The following is a 17,189-nucleotide window of genomic DNA, read 5'->3' as shown; positions in this document are numbered from 1 at the left end:
AAAGAACAATAGGAAAGGAAATACAAAAAGTGGTTTCATCTCAACCATGCCCTCTAAATAAGAAACCATCTAGCTTTAAAAATTCAACCTCTTGCCTTCTAGATCTCTAGAAATTATAGAATGGTAGAGTATAGTGGTTCATTCAATAAATATTTATAAAAGGCCAAGCAGTTTTGTGGGTTCCAAAGATTTTGCATTAAACCCATCATGCAAGATTCCTGACTTCTTGAAGCTTATATTCTAGAGTCCAGACAGATGAGAAGCAAACAAACAAGAAAATATAAATAGGAATAAAGAGAGCGACTATATAATTTATTAGTCAGCACATGACACTTCTGAGACTTGAAATGGGATTTTAATAATTATACCAAGACAGTAGCCATTAGCTGGGGCTATCATAGACACACTAGGAAGTAAGGTGACCTGGTGTAATGCTGAATGAAACCAAACAAGATGATGATATGATACAGAGTGGTGGACTAAAATCTATATACTTTGGCAAGGATTGTCAAGATAGCTCTTTTAGGGAAATGACACTTGGTCTGAAATCATTATGACAAGAATGAGCTGGCCCTGTGAAAATCTAGGCCCAGAGTTTCCCAGACAGAAGGAACTTGTACAAAGGCTGTTGTTGGGAAGGAAATTGGTGTGCAGAAAAAAAGAAAGAAGGCTAGTGTGACTACAGTATCATGGGCAAAGAGGAAGTGAGAATGGGGTGGGGAAGGTGGGGTGGTGGTGGCTATATTACATAGGCCAGTAGACCAAGGGAGGCATCTCTGTGCTTGAGGAAGCTGTTGAGAATGTGTGGAATGGTAGGGCATGGGGTCAAGGTCTTTTTTTTTACTGGTGAGAATTTCAAAGATCAGAGAGTGAGTGTAACTTTTTCAAGGTTGTAGTAAGGAATAGAGATATTGAATCTTGATTCCTATGTACACTCTACATGTTATTTCCACAGCAAAGAGTCTATACCAAAAGAATGTTATGAACAAAGGCTATAATTAAATAATCCCATTGTCAAGGAATTGTACATGGTTCTACTTTACTGACCCCAGGTCGTTGATACTTTAAATTAGCATTTTTCTTTCCTCCTCAATTTTACATCATGAGCAATACTTATGCATCACTGTGTTAACTTTATCATCCACCATTTCTGGGATCTTTTGATCTCTCAGCTAAGGAGACTGAACTTCCAGAAATATTTTAAACTGGGGTTGAGTTTTTACTTTGTCAAGACTAGATACCTTGAACACTGAAACTTAATCAGAAATACTTTAGCAGGCAAAAGAATCCTATGTGAATCAGTTGACTGCCTTTTCCCAAAGGGTTAGGACTCTAGATCAGGGGTGGAAGGTTATATATGATTGCTAACTCATTACACATGACGTTCTGTATTTTTTCTAGCCCTACCACATACAACCTAGAGATAAAGCCACCCAAGAGAGTCAGATGGCCAATGAAATTTGGATCTCCAGACTGGGCTCAGGTTCCATGTCTACAGAAAAGAACCCTGAGAACTGAGGTAATAGGATTGGACTTCTCTGGAGTTCTTTACCTAATACTTCCGTGTGTATCAGTGATTCTTAACCAGAAGTCTGTGAATAAGCTTCAGTTAAGTCCTTGTTCCCCTAAAATTACTTGCACAATTTTGTGTATATACATATGGGAATTTTTTTTGGAGAGTTACCCAATTTCACTAGATTTTTAAAGGTGAGTATGATGGAACAGAAGTCACATTTTCTTATTTAGTCTTCAAATAATCTTCTGTGGTTAGTCCAAAATAATTATCCTCTGCGACTGAGGAGGAAACTGAGGCTCAGATGGATTAAGTGGCTTGTTGAAGTTGCTCAAATAGAGCCTAGATCTGATGACTCCTAAGCCACTGCTCTTCCCATCACACCACTTAGTGTTAGATCATCAAGGGCTGTGGATCATTCTGCCAAGAATATGGATTTTAGGAACAGACTGCCTGGGTTCAAATTCTAGTTCCATATTTGCTTGCTGTGTGATTTTGTCTAATAATCTTACTTTTCTAAGCATCAGTGTGCTTAGTGTTAAAATGCATATAATAATAGACTCTATCTGATAAAGTTGTAAAGATTGAGATATTGTAGAAAAGTATTTAGTGCCATACTTGTAGCATAATAAATGCTCAGTCCATATCAGCTATCATAATTCCAGAGGTGCCCTTTATTATCCAGTGGAACCTGGGATTAATTCTCCAAGTATGTATTAAACACCAAATGTATTAACATCATTATGCTAGAGCCTATGGGTAACATTCAAGAATTAAATATATAATTTTTCTTTTCAAGAAGTTCACCAGCTATAATTTTAAAATAATTAATTATTTATTTATTTTTCATTGTGCTAGGTTTTCGTTGCTGCGCATGGGCAGGCTTTCTTCAGTTGCAGCAGGCTGGGGCTACTCTTCCTTGCAGTGCTCAGGCTTCTTAATGCAATGGCTTCTCTTGTTGCACAGCACAAGCTCTAGACACACAGGCTACCGTAGTTGCAGCACATGGGCTCAGTAGTTGTGACTTGCGGGCTCTAGGATGTGGGCTCAGTGGTTGTGGTGCACGCGCTTAGATGCTCATGTCATGTAGAATCTTACTGGACTAGGGATGGAACCCATGTCCCCTGTATTGGCAGGTGGATTCTTACCCACTCTACTACCAGGGAAGTCCTACCAGCTATACTTGACAACTTCCCAAGTAGAAAATAATTCCTAGTATGACATTTCCAGAGTAAGATGACAAAGAGTAGATGCACAGAGCAATGCTGAGAGACTCAGTGAGGCTAGGTTACTATGGGGTTGAGGTTCAGCTAGGCCACAACAGGTATAACATACATGCCTATTTCACAGAGCCAGGAAGACCAGAGGCAGTGGGTTCTCATTTGAATATTGACCTAGATAATATTCTTTCATTGCAGCTGCCCACAGACAAAGACTTTAGAAAGCATCGGAACCGTCTGGCCTACCTAAGCCTGTACTATGACTGAAAAGCTGCGACTCCCTTCACATGCGCCTCCTGACCACAAATCCTCCAGGACAGAGCAATGCAGAGCCCAGAGGTGCTCTTGTCTTTCTGCATTGCTCTGACCCTCCTGTCTGCCAGCATGGGACACAGGGAGGGGCAAGGGCCTCATAAGTACTACATGACAGTGTAAAGACTAGTTTACAAGGCTCTTTCTCCTTGTGCTGGTTTGTTGTGTATTCATGTAGAAGGGCTAGTTCCTAGTGAATGTTCAGCAGGGTGGCTTCACTTGACTGAAATATTATACTTGTGGGTCCTCGCCCTCTAATTCCCAGGCACAAGTGTTATGTTTTCTACCACTAGCCCGGGGCTTCCCTGGTGGCTCATCAGTGAAGAATCTGCTTGTGATGCAGGAGTTATGGGTTCAGTCCCTGAGTTGGGAGAGCCTCTCCTCTGGAGAAGGAAATGGCAACCCACTCTAGTATTCTTGTCTGGGAAATCCCATGGAAAGTGGAGCCTGGCAGGCTACAGTCCATGGGGTTGCAAGAGTTAGACACGACTTGGCAACTAAACCACCACACCACTAGCCCTGGTGATAGGAGACTATTTATTTTTCTATACATGCCAAGGCTTTGAATGGCTTGCTGGGCCTTGTTTTGGGGCTTTTGGGACGCAGAGGACACTTAAAGGCAGAGTAAATATTTCAGGAGTGCTTCAAAGTGTCCGAGTTTCCCAGCGTGGAGTGGGAAGGTCCTGATTTGACTGCCTTTCTCTGTGCTGTGCTGAGTTGAGTCTGACTCTGTGACTCTGTGGACTCTAGCCAGCCAGACTCCTCTGTTCATGGGATTTTCCAGGAAAGAGTACTGGAGTGGGTTGTTGATTTGATTGCCTTCCTCATGTTCATGTAAAACTCAAAGAACCAATAATCCCCCTTCCCCCTTTCCTTTTACATCATCTATTTAGTCTGTTGGTCATCATCATACTGAATTCCAAACGTGCCTCAGGCAGAGTGGCAAGCACTGGGGATGCAGCAGAAATCAGAGTAGACTCATCTACTGGCTCCACGGCCCTGAACTGCAATGTGAAAAGGACTTCCCAGGGAGGCTAGTAGTTTGGATCTGCCCCCGTCTTCCAGTTTGAATCATACCCTAAAGCCTCACAAGTTGCTCTAGGTGTGCCAAGGTCAAAAGTCATGAGAGACACGTTCAAAGTACTCATCTAGACATTGCCTGGTGTGTGTTCATTTGCTCAGTTGCACTCCCACTCTTTGCGGTCTCATGGACTGTAGCCCACTGGGATCCTCTGTCCATGGAATGTTCCAGGCAAGAATACTGGAATGGGTTGCCATTTCCTTCTCCAGGTGACCTTCCCCATCCAGGGATCGAACCTGCATCTCCTATGTTGGCAGGTGGATTCTTTACCACTGAGCCACCTGGGAAGCCCAGACATTGCCTGGAAGACAGGCCTTTTACTTCCAACACAAACCTTAATAACTCAAGTATAGTTTCTTCAGAATGGGCATTAAGTGTAGTCTAGCTTCTTGTATTGGGAAGGTCCTTCTATGCCTACTTAGTCTTCTTATTTATTTACTTATCTGGCTGTGTTGGGTCCTCGTTGTGGCACAGAGGGTCTTCATTGTGTCATGCAGGAGCTTTCTTTGCAGTGCATGGATGCTCTAATTGTGGCACGTGGGCCCCGTAGTTGCAGCGTGTGGGCTCCAGAGAATGTAGGCTTCAGTAGTTGTGGAACTCGGCCTCTCTAGTTGTGGCTCATGGGCTCCAGAGTATGCAGGCTCAGTGTTGCGGCACACAGGCTTAGTTTTGCACAGCATGTTACTCACAGGATAACATGTGAGGTACTCACATGGATCTTAGTTCCCCTACCAGGGATTGAACCTGTGTGCCCTGTATTGCAAGGTGGATTCTTCATCACCAGACTACCAGGGTAGTCCCCTACTTAGCCTGATGGCAAGACTTCATGTGTCTGGATAACAAAGAGTGAGATGCTGCTAGTGCCTCAGAAAACTATAGCCTGCTGTACCCTTCAAGGCCACCCCATGGTAAGTGTTAGCTGGTGAACGAGGCACTGGAGGGTGAAACCTGCTAAGTTATGCTGAGAGGCCTAATTCTTTAGGGGACAGGATCCTCTGAAGAAAATAGTGAGAGTTCACTGGAAATCAACTTAAAATATTAAGATAAGCCTAGATACCTCAATCTAAAAACATTTACTCCATTTAATCTGATGATTTAAAGATTTTTATTATCATGTTAAAAGTATTTTTATGACTTGAAATTAGTCAATATTAACCTTTCTCACCTCTCTCACACACATCCCTTTCTTTTCTCCTTTGGATCCACATAAATGCAACTTTTTTCAGAGTTGGTAATTTAGCATTTGTTATTTTTCTGACACAGGGTCTTGGGCCCCTTCTTTGGAGGTATTGACAAGAGTGAGAGAATTTTTTCACACTGTTGTTTGGTTCACATTCTCAAGGCTTTTGCCAGGGAAGGAAACTCCCCTTTCCAAAACAGTAGTCTGATTTGATAAAAAGTAAAATTTTAACTTCCATAAAAATAGCTTCTATTAAACTTCAGGGTCACTTGAAATGCTGAGCTATATATACAAGTATGTAAGAAAAAATACAGATGATTATAAAAAATAAAACATGCAGTGTCATATTTATTTTACATATGGATTTGGTTCAAGGTGTTTATAGTTTTTTTAGGTTCTAATGGAGTAAAACTTAATCATAATGCTGTTTTAGTAAGGTAGGGCCTCCAAATTGACAGATAGACTGATATAATACATAGACAACATGGAGTATTGGAAGATGGAGTTTGACATGCAGCATGAGAAAATCTGAAGCAAAGTAGAGTTTTTCCAACATTTTAAATTGAAGGCCAGTTACAACATATGCAGGTTTGGTCGAAGACCAGACCTTGGTTACACTGGAAGTAGAAGGTCCTGCCTCCTGCACTCTGGTAGAACTTGGTGTTGTCTTCAGGATCGCTATAAATGCCATCTGCTTTACCAGTGCAGAAACCTTCATCTCCTTCACTGCCCCCATCACCACCACCTTCTCCACCACTGCCACTGTCTCCACCAATATTGGCACAGAAACCTTCACTTCTGGGTATCACTTGTTGATGATACCAAGTCTTGGTGGCTGATGGAGTGCATTCTAGAAGAACAAGAAGATCTCTTCAGAACATCATCATAAGTTATCTTTGAGCCCAGAAGCAACAACTCTAGACTTTCTCCTGTATTGGCTTTGTTCTCCAAGAACTTGAGCCCCATGAGAGTTCCAAGCTGTGGCTGGGAAGAATGTTACAAGGGGACAGATGTCCAAGCAAGGAGGACGGGAGAACAGGGCCACTGGAGTCCTAGCAGTGGTCCAAGCAGTCCTTGGCTTCTACTCTGTTTCCACTCAAGGGGGGAATGAACACAGCACTATAGTGACTGGATGGAGGATTTTATGTGTGAGGCTAATTAACACTTGTGTTAGCAGGGGAGGCTTATCTGTCCATTTTTCTGCCATAAGTAATACATCTGTATTTTTGTCATCTTGTTAACCTTAAGTGCTGTATTTTGATTTTTGTCATCTTGTTATGTTTTGTTTCTTAGGCTCTAGTTTTTGCTTGTTTCCTTTCAACATTGCCCTTTTTTTTTTTTTCTCCCTCTAGCAATTCAGACATTTTATTTTTCATTTTACTCTATTGCTAGAACATTCTCCACCACCACAATTTGCTGCCTCTTACTCCCTCATTCTGTAATTTGAGCCCATCTTTTTTAAAAATTAATTTTATATATTTGTTTCTTTAGGCTATATGAGTCTTTGTTGTTACGTGTAGGTTTTCTCTAGTTGTGGCGAGCAGGGCTACTCTCTAGTTGGGCTGCTCTGTCTTCTCATTGCAGCGGGCTTCTCGTTGCCGGGCACAGGTTGTAGAGTGTGTGGGTTTCAGTAGTTGTGGCACTTGGGCTTAGTTGTCCTGCAGCATGTGGGATCTTCCCAGACCAGGGATTAAACCCGAGTTCCCTGGATTGGCAGGCAGATTCTTAACCACTGGACAAACAGGGAAGTCCTGAACCCATCTTTTTGTAATTATCTTTTAACAGGTTTTACAGTAAAAACAAACAAACAAACAATGATTCTGTGAATTTCCTGAAAGCAGAGACATAGGGAACCCTATATCTTCCACTTCTTTACCTCTGCCTCCACCTTTAGGCCTTCTCCAGAGATGCTTAGCCAAGGAACATACAATGTCACACACTACTGAGTCAGCAATGTGAGTCTTTATCCCTGTTCTTCTTCAAGACCTACCTCCAACCTTCACCACTAGCAGCCAAAGATAATATCTGCCTTTAAGGCAGGTGGGAAGTGGCTAAGCCAGCCTGCCTATTTCTAAGTTAGGATATGGTGCACAGAACTGAGAGAGATGCAGTTTACTTTAGAGAAAATGTTAGCACATACATCAGACTCACTTTGAAGGTATCTGATTCTTCCTCCCAGACAAAGTTTTCCTGAGAAGAAAAGTCCATCTCTGAGTATAAGGTATATTCAAAACCTTACCCACATAGCTACTGAACTTAGACTGGCCTCTTTGATTAAAGAATGCATTTCTAAAAAGCTTCTTCCTATAAACCTGTCCCTTTTTCACATGTGAGGGTCTAGATGTCTGTGGCTGCCTCATGCACTCTTGTCCCTCTGCAGTTGCCATTCTTGCAGCTTGACCTGCATCATCTTTAGAACAATGTGGTAAACTCAGTAGTGACCCACCTGAGGACAGGCCCAGGAGTGACTGCAGCTCGAGTATGAGTGGATATTTGCCCTCATTGCAGAAGGAGCCTAAGAAGTCATCCAGGTCGATGGCCCAAACCATGGCCCCACCAAAATTGTTCTCCTTAAGAAAGTCAACCTGTGGACAAAGAGAGCATTTGGCAACCAAAATCAAATGGCATCTACACAACAAACTGGAGTACAGGGCGACAAGGTGATATTAGGGAGAAAAATGCAGGTGGGTTGAAACCCTGTCGATATATCTTTTATGAAAGGATGTGATATGCACTTTGTGAATTCAAGGTTTGATGGGCTATCTCAGCCCCATTCTTGTTTTCTTCCTCCAGTTAATAAATTCTTGCTGCTGCTGCTGCTGCTAAGTCACTTCAGTCGTGTCCGACTCTGTGTGACCCCATAGACAGCAGCCCACCAGGCTCCCCCATCCCTGGGATTCTCCAGGCAAGAACACTGGAGTGGGTTGCCATTTCCTTATCCAATGCATGAAAGTGAAAAGTGAAAGTGAAGTCGCTCAGTCGTGTCCAACTCTTCACGACCTCATGGACTGCAGCCTGCCAGGCTCCTCCATCCATGGGATTTTCCAGGCAAGAGTACTGGAATGGGGTGTCATTGCCTTCTCCGTATAAATTCTTAGGTATATACATACACATATAGTATATTGATAGCATTAATTAATATAATAGTATATTAAATTAGCTATATATTAGCTAATTTAATATACTATTAAATAATACTAGTATTCTAGGGTAAGCTACATTTCATTTTAGCTTTCATCACTTGCTTAATCTTTACAGGAACTACTAGGTTGATTTTTCTCTTTCACAAGTTTGTAGGAACTCATCCTGTCTTTCAGGGCTTGAGGACCAGGTATATCTGACACCAAAGTCTAGATTCTTAACCATTGCGCCATACAGCTCTTTTTCTCCTCCATTTTGACCACCTTCTCCTGACCAAGATTCAGTAAAGATGCAATGTTATGGAAAGAGCCTAGACTCTGAGTCAGACAACATGTTCCATTACTGCCTTTGCATTTTCCAGCTATGAAACCTTGGATTAGTCACAGCATCTATGAACCTCAGTGTACACATCTGTAAACCAGAGAGGCTATTTCTTACTTCACTGGATTGTGTAGAATCAAGTTAGGTAATGGTTGTAAAGTATTTAAGTAAAAATTTAAAGGATATTTTCATTATTGTCCATGAAAATGTTGGTCTTAAGCCTGGCTTATATAATCATTTCACGGAAGTTAGTATAGATTAATTCTGGACAAAAATTGGGGAAATAAATTTTAACCACCTTAGAATATTATACTATATGTTAGTGTATAGTAGTATATGCTGTACACTGGATCATTAAATCTGTATTTAATCATATCATTTGCTCTGTCTTGAGGGAAAGGTAAATCATAATGAGGTTGATTTATTCCACTTTGTATATATTTATAACTTTGAAGCCACAGATCTTAGTAAAATGGGCTCATGATGAACTTAGGATTTGAAGCTAGAATTGCATTTTTTTACACTGCTCTTACCTTATATTTGTAGCTCCTAATATTGTCATAGCCAACCCACTCAGTGTCTTTATAAGCATATGGAACCTTTTGGTCTTCAATCCAGGCATTTGTGGCTTCACTTAGGAATGTGCAGATCTATGAAGCGAAGGAAGAAGGCAACATTGGGCATGTCACAGATTATGTCACGTATTGCATGAGGAAGGAGGGGGAAAATAGTAAGAAATGGAAGAGGGATGGGAAAAGTGGCATTGTGAAATACCTACATTAATTTCACATATTTCTCTAGAAAGTAACTTTATATCATAAAACAAAGATACAAATTTCTATGAAACCAGGTACCAAGAAGTGAAATTCCAATTCCATAACCACAGTTTAGTTGAGAAATGGTAAGCATGACCATGAGTGCTAAGGTCATTCTTCTGAAAACACTTGAGTCTCTGGCAAAAACTGCTAACTATTCTATCGGTCTGAATTTTTAACATAAGATTTGAATAGCCCTTGTTTAGTCACTTACTCATGTCTGACTCTTTGCAACCCCATGGCTTGCAGCACGCCAGGCTCCTCTGTCCTCCACTATCTCCTGGAGTCTGCTCAAATTCATATCCATTTAGTCAGTGAGGCTATCTAACCATCACATCCTCTCCAGCCCTCTTCTCATTTTGTCTTCAATCTTACCCATCATCAAGGTCTTTTCCAATAAGTTGGCTCTTCACATCAGATGGCCCAAGTATTAGAGCTTCAGATTTCAGTAAATGCAATCAAATCAGGTTTGAAAGAAGATCCAAGTATTTGCCATCCCTGAGCTAAATTATTAAAATCCTTCTCCATCTATTTACATGGATGTAATAGAATTCAGTATAGTTTTTTTTGTTTTTTTTTTGTTTTTTTGTTTTTCTTTTTTTTATTCAATTTTAATTTAAAAAAAATTATACATGTGTTCCCCATCCTGAACCCTCCTCCCTCCTCCCTCCCCACACCATCCCTCTGGGTCATCCCAGTGCACCATCCCCAAGCATCCAGCATCGTGCATTGAACCTGGACTGGCATCTCGTTTCATACATGACATTTCACATGTTTCAATGCCATTCTCCCAAATCTTCCCACCCTCTCCCTCTCCCACAGAGTCCATAAGCCTGTTCTATACATCAGTGTCTCTTTTGCTGTCTCATATACAGGGTTATCGTTACCATCTTTCTAAATTCCATATATATGCGTTAGTATACTGTATTGGTGTTTGTCCTTCTGGCTTACTTCACTCTGTATAATAGGCTCCAGTTTCATCCACCTCATTAGAACTGATTCAAATGTATTCTTTTTAATGGCTGAGTAATACTCCATTGTGTATATGTACCACTGCTTTCTTATCCATTCATCTGCTGATGGACATCTAGGTTGTTTCCATGTCCTGGCTATTATAAACAGTGCTGCGATGAACATTGGGGTACACGTGTCTCTTTCCCTTCTGGTTTCCTCAGTGTGTATGCCCAGCAGTGGGATTGCTGGATCATAAGGCAGTTCTATTTCCAGTTTTTTAAGGAATCTCCACACTGTTCTCCATAGTGGCTGTACTAGTTTGCATTCCCACCAACAGTGTAAGAGGGTTCCCTTTTCTCCACACCCTCTCCAGCATTTATTATTTGTAGACTTTTGGATTGCAGCCATTCTGACTGGTGTGAAATGGTATCTCATAGTGGTTTTGATTTGCATTTCTCTGATAATGAGTGATGTTGAGCATCTTTTCATGTGTTTGTTAGCCATCTGTATGTCTTCTTTGGAGAAATGTCTATTTAGATCTTTGGCCCATTTTTTGATTGGGTCATTTATTTTTCTAGAGTTGAGCTGTAGGAGTTGCTTGTATATTTTTGAGATTAGTTGTTTGTCGGTTGCTTCATTTGCTATTATTTTCTCCCATTCTGAAGGCTGTCTTTTCACCTTGCTAATAGTTTCCTTTGATGTGCAGAAGCTTTTAAGGTTAATTAGGTCCCATTTGTTTATTTTTGCTTTTATTTCCAATATTCTGGGAGGTGGGTCATAGAGGATCCTGCTGTGATGTATGTCAGAGAGTGTTTTGCCTATGTTCTCCTCTAGGAGTTTTATAGTTTCTGGTCTTACATTGAGATCTTTAATCCATTTTGAGTTTATTTTTGTATATGGTGTTAGAAAGTGTTCTAGTTTCATTCTTTTACAAGTGGTTGACCAGATTTCCCAGCACCACTTGTTAAAGAGATTGTCTTTAATCCATTGTATATTCTTGCCTCCTTTGTCAAAGATAAGGTGCCCATATGTGCGTGGATTTATCTCTGGGCTTTCTATTTTGTTCCATTGATCTATATTTCTGTCTTTGTGCCAGTACCATACTGTCTTGATAACTGTGGCTTTGTAGTAGAGCCTGAAGTCAGGTAGGTTGATTCCTCCAGTTCCATTTTTCTTTCTCAAGATCAGTTTTGAGCTACAGAAAAGATGGTCCCATATACTTCTAAACCCAAAAGGAAATTCACATTGATTTTTTTTTAGTGAAAAGTGTTCTTCAGCCATCAACCTACCTTTCCACAGGCTATATGCTCCAAGTTTTGAGCCACCAGGGTACAGGATCTCAAGAACATAAGGATAGCAAGATGACTTGGAGAGTGGAAGAATTTTCCCCAGGGCATTTTAGCCTGAATTAGCCATGGTGGTTACCTCATAGTAAGCCCAGAAGCCAGCCTCACGTGTGTAAGGACCAGATGACCCTGCTCCAGAGACTGGGGCACAGACAGGTGTCAGAAGTGCTGAGCCGGAAGGTCCTCCCATAGGTGGGGAACCCCATGATGAGCTTCTCTGAAGGGACCCCGTTGTCTCTCCAGTACTTCATGGCATATTCCTGCAGAAGCAACACGGGCATTATTCCTCACCAGTGTTTGTCCCACGTGATGAAAAACGTCTAGCTAATTGTCCCACAAAGAGAAAACCTTCCAACTACCAACACTCCTAATCTCTCCCCTGTCTTTCCTCTGCATATGACTAGGGGTTTTCTTTCTTACACAGTTGAAATAACACATGTTGCCTTGATCCTTGGATCCCACATGCAGAGGACTGTTGTGTCCTGTACATGGGCCCCAGCCACCATGGAAGTCATAGGTCATCATGCTTATGAAATCAAGAAGCCTAGAACAAGAGAATTTGAGCATCATGATACGGGAGCATTTTTTAATAGAAAATTTAAGAGCAAGAAATGATAGCCATGGAAATTCATGATGTCAAGTAGATATCCATATGATCCCATTAGTGTGGCTTCCTAGGTGTCTCCTGGTTATCTTCTGTGACTCCCGTGAGGCTAGACAGAAAGTCTCCTTTACTTCCTTGAAAGATTAAGGGAAAACCCAGAGCAGAAGATAAGGAAATATAGTTGTTAGAGTATATGTCTCAGAAACACATGTCTTTAGGATTATGGGAACTGCAAGTGGAAAGCTATCCTATTGTTTTGTCAATAATAGCTTTCTCGATTTTACAGCTTTTCAAAAGAAACTGTCAGTGAAATATGCTGTTACATATAAAGATTTTCCAAGATCTTAAATCTTATTTCTCTTTCCCCTAAAGCCTACCATAGTGACAATATAAAGGGGTCACCACCTTATCCCAGAACCACTAAATATTCAACCATTTTTGGCAATTGATGGTACCATCCTTCTCAACATTATGTTTACATAACTACTGGGAATGCTTTCTATTAAAATGTTTAGGGATTCTCTGCTCTGGGATGTGGAGGCCCTGGGAGGCTCATCACACTCACTTTCCAATCTCTGCGATTTCATATCCTGCATCAGTGGTCTCTTTTCCAGCAGACACAGCTGCTGTGATCAGAAGTCTGGGTTTTCCTGCTTCTTCAGCCTCTTCTTCAAAAGCCTGTATCATTTCCTGGAGAGAGAAAAAAGGGTGGATTTTAGTGGTTGTCTTCATTATCTATTCCCTATGGTGAGAACCCCACAGGATATCTCCCACACAAAGCCACTCATCAAGACTGGGAGACTTAGCTGCTTTACCTAATGCATCAAAACAAACACAGAGAATTAGGAAAAAGTGAGGAGACATGTTCCAGTCAAGAGAAGAAGACAAAAATCTCAGAAAAAGAATGAAATGAAATGGAGATAACCAATCTACCTGAGAAAGAGTTCAACAAAATGATTATAAAGATACTGAACTTGGGAGGAGAAGGGAAGAAAACAATGACAAAATCAACAAATAGCTAGAAAATATTAAAAAAAAACTAAAACTAAACAGAAGTTATAACTGAACTGCAAAATACCCTATATGTGTTCAACAACAGATTGGAAGAGGTAGAAAAATCAGTGAGCCAAAAGACAAAGTAACGGAACTCACTACCACAGAACAGCAGGTTGAACAAAGGATTTTAAAAAGTGAAGATACTTTAAGGAACCTTTAGTACAATATCAAGTAGAACAGCATTCCCATTATACAGTCCCAGAAGTAGAAGAGAAAGGGACATAAAATTATTTGAAGAAATAGCAACTGAAGACTTCCTAATCTGGGGAAGGAAATAGACATCCAGGTCCAAGATGCTTAGAGAATTCAAAATAAAATGAACCCAAAGAGACATGCTCTAAGACACATTGTAATACAAATGGTAAAATTTAATGAAAAAGAAAGAATCTGCTGCTTTAAGGAAAGCAGAAAGGGACAAATAATTTGTTACTTAAAAGTGAAATCCCATAAGGCTATCATTAGATTTTTCTGCAGAAACCTTATAGGTCAGTAGGAAGAGGCATAACATATTCTTACATATTCTTAAGCTACAAAGAAAGAAAGGGGATGAGGACTAAGTCCTGGGAGGAGGGTATTAGTTTCTCTTCCTATATATGAGATGACAGGGCTTCCCAGGTGGCACTAGTGTTAAAAAAAAAACCCACCTGCCAATGGAGGAGACACAAGAGACACAAGTTCAGTCCCTGGGTCAGGAAGATCCCCTGGAGAAGGAAATAGCAACCCACTCCAGTATTCTTGCCTGGAGAATCCCATGGACAGAAGAGCCTGGCAAGCAGCAGTCCATAGGGTGGCAGAGTTGGCCACAACTGAAGTGACTTAGCATACACACACACACACACACACACATATGTTTGTCCTAGAAGTTCATTTGGATCTTTCCATAAGATGTTATAGGAATTCTACTCAGCCTTAAAAAAGAAAGAAATCCTGCCATTTGCAACCACATGGATAGAGGTAAGGGTATTTTGCTAAGTGAAATGAGTGAGAGGGAGAAAAACAAATACAGTATTATATTAATCATATATGGAATCTGAGGAGAAAAAAAAAAACAGCAAACAAATAAAAGCAAATTCATAGATATAGAGAATGAATTGGTGGTTACCAGAGAGGATGGGGGTTGGGGGGTGGACAAAACAGATGAAAGACATCAGCTTCATGGTGATGGCTAATAACTGGATTTATGGTTGTGATCACTCTGCAATGTACACAGATGTTGAACTATAACGCTGTGTTACCAGAAACATATAATAAAAAAAGAATTTCTTCATCAGATTCCTTCAGCTACCTATATCCTCCCAGTAAATTCTTTTTTGATTTAAGCTGCCCAGAGAGTCTGTTTCTATTGCTTGCAACTCCCAAACACCTTCATAAGTGTACTTCTGAAGACAGCAGCATTTGCTATCCCCGGGAAACGCAACTCTCACAGACAGTCCATGAAGTCACTAGCCTCTCTACGAAAAGACACAGGAACTAGTGCTTCGTTCCCACCTTAATCAGGATGGTAAATCACTGTTTGTCCTCAGGTGGGCTTCCCCTGGACCCTGGATATTCGATATCCAAGTCAATGCCATCAAATTCATGTTGACGAAGGAAGTCAATGACAGAACAGATGAAGATTCTTCGGTTGGCAGCTGAGGAGACCATGGTGGTGAATCTAAGCAGAGAGGTTGTCTATATTAACATCACCAATCCTTAAATCCTCCTTACACCCTCGAATATAAATTTTATTATGCATTTTATAATAACTTCTGTTGGATTTTTACAGCTAAGGTGAATCCAAATTGTTAATGGTAATTAGTAGAAAAGTTTATAATTAAAATTTTATTTTCTTCAGTATACCCAATGAATAATATTTTTCTGTTTATAGCATCAATGGTACATGTGCATTTTACTTATTAGTGAGATCTTTCAGGGGCAGTGGTTTAGCCACCACAGTTCTTTGATCCTAAGATGTTTATTTTTCTATTTACTGTTTCCAAAATTAAGATGTGATTTATAAAATGTGAATACATTTAATGAAGCATTTCTGGCCCCCAATATATGAATATATTGTGAGTCTTGCATTTGAAGGTAACTTAATATCTAGAAAAATTAGTGCCTCTGCCATAGTCAATAATTTTATTGTCTATTAACATGTATTCAAACCCTCTTGGTTAGTTCCTGATTATAAAAAGCCTGTGGTAAACCCTTTGTAAACTGGATCACAACCTCCCTAATTCATCTCTTTTTTCTTTTTTCTTTTCTTTTTGTTTTTAATTCTGGTATTCAGTGGCTATACTTTAAAAAAAAAAAATGACTAGCACAAACTGGGTAATCTAAAAAGTGAAGGGTAGAGATATTGTCTGGAGTTTGGGGGAATTGACCTGCAAAGATTTTCTTATTTAAGTGATTTGTGAGCAAGATAAGAAAAAGTTCTACTGGCAGAGTGGACTTGAGGTAAAAGAAATATTGATCAAATGCTATATGTGAGAATTAGCTTGTTACCTGATAGGTAACTGCCAGAAGTTTCACTTGGCTATTAGAGTGAGAATAAAAACACTCAGTACATTTTGCTCCAACATTTTAAGCATGACTGGCTACCTCAGGAAAATTGTGGAGGGAAGAAGAGAGGGGCAAGTTACTTTTCATGTCAAATAACTTTGTGCTGTCTAATTTTAAAATAATTATGGGAAGACATTGGGCTTCCCAGGTGGCGCTAGTTATAAAGAACCCGCCTACCAGTGCAGGAGACATGAGGTATGGGTTTGATCCTGGGTCAGGAAGATCCCCTGGAAAAGGGCATGGCAACCCACTCCAGTGTTCTTGCCTGGAGAATCCCATGGACAGAAGAGCCTGGCAGGCTGCAGTTCATAAGGTCACAAAGAGTGGGACATGACTGAAGTGACTTAGCACACACAGCAGATGGGAAGACATCAACTTCATAATTTAAAAAGTCATTTACCACTGACTTGGACAACTTTCAACATATAAGTCAAGTCTAACCTCATCATCTCTTTTTTCTAACTCAGAGTCAAAAAGCCTATGAGGTTACCAATCCTCCTTTCTCGCTACTTCCCCAGAAAAGAGCCTATGACCCAGCCCAGGGCTCATGCTCTTACGGCAGCCCAAGTGCTTCTCCGTCACCAAGCCAGTCTGTCTCACTCACCATTGTCCACTGTCTTTTGAGTGTTTCCCCATCATTTCCCCCATTCTACTGCTATTTCTCCAGGTCTGCTTCAGTCAGCCTTTCCCATCCACGGACAGTTACTTCTTAAGAGCTGGCCTCTTTCCCCCGGAACATTCATTTTCACCTCCCCACTGGTATCTTATTTTCCCACTCCAGCTTGAGGGTTTCTTTCTTTTGCCTCCACTCTCATTTTCTGGCCATGGAAAGACTTACTTCTGAGTGCCAAAGTTCCAGCCACCAACAACCAGCAAAGTGACCAGATCTTTGTTGCTGCAGAAAGAAACCAAGAGGCACATTTAAGTGAAAGCTCTGTGAGTTTTAGGATACATTTATTGCAGAAAACAACTCTTCTATCCCCATTCTTGAGTCTCTGGGAAATGGGCAACAGCCAAGTACAAGCTCTAAAGTTCCCATGGCAAGTGCTCCTCCCATCTGCCCACGTTAGTCTTTACATCATAGGTTACCACATATGCATCAGAA

At 40.7% G+C, this 17,189-nt stretch overlaps 1 protein-coding gene and 1 long non-coding RNA gene across 6 annotated transcripts in view; one reads left to right on the top strand and one right to left on the bottom strand.

Annotated features, from left to right (window-relative positions):
* Positions 1-15,179, top strand: part of LOC109555941 (ciliary microtubule-associated protein 3-like) — a 24,128-nt gene extending 8,949 nt beyond the window's left edge. For 3 of the 5 annotated variants that reach the window (XM_070785940.1, XM_070785939.1, XM_019956851.2), the window contains exons 5-6: positions 1,402-1,519; positions 2,932-5,639. In XM_070785940.1, coding sequence (XP_070642041.1) covers positions 1,402-1,519; positions 2,932-3,000 — 187 coding nt within the window. In that variant the 3' untranslated portion in view covers positions 3,001-5,639. Of the gene's footprint in view, positions 1-1,401; positions 1,520-2,931; positions 5,640-15,066 lie in introns of those variants that run through there. The other 2 variants (XM_070785937.1, XM_070785941.1) reach the window with 1 other exon arrangement.
* Positions 9,319-17,189, bottom strand: LOC109555942 (uncharacterized). Its single transcript, XR_011565760.1, has 5 exons — positions 16,923-17,189; positions 15,032-15,197; positions 13,053-13,177; positions 11,963-12,143; positions 9,319-9,418 (listed from the first exon to the last, which is right to left on the bottom strand). It is a non-coding gene; the product is annotated as an uncharacterized lncRNA (long non-coding RNA).

This window comes from Bos indicus, chromosome 3 (assembly GCF_029378745.1).
Source record: "Bos indicus isolate NIAB-ARS_2022 breed Sahiwal x Tharparkar chromosome 3, NIAB-ARS_B.indTharparkar_mat_pri_1.0, whole genome shotgun sequence".
NCBI lineage: Eukaryota > Metazoa > Chordata > Mammalia > Artiodactyla > Bovidae > Bos > Bos indicus.
Note: the sequence above shows the minus strand (reverse complement) of the source record. Positions and strands in the feature narration are given on the sequence as shown.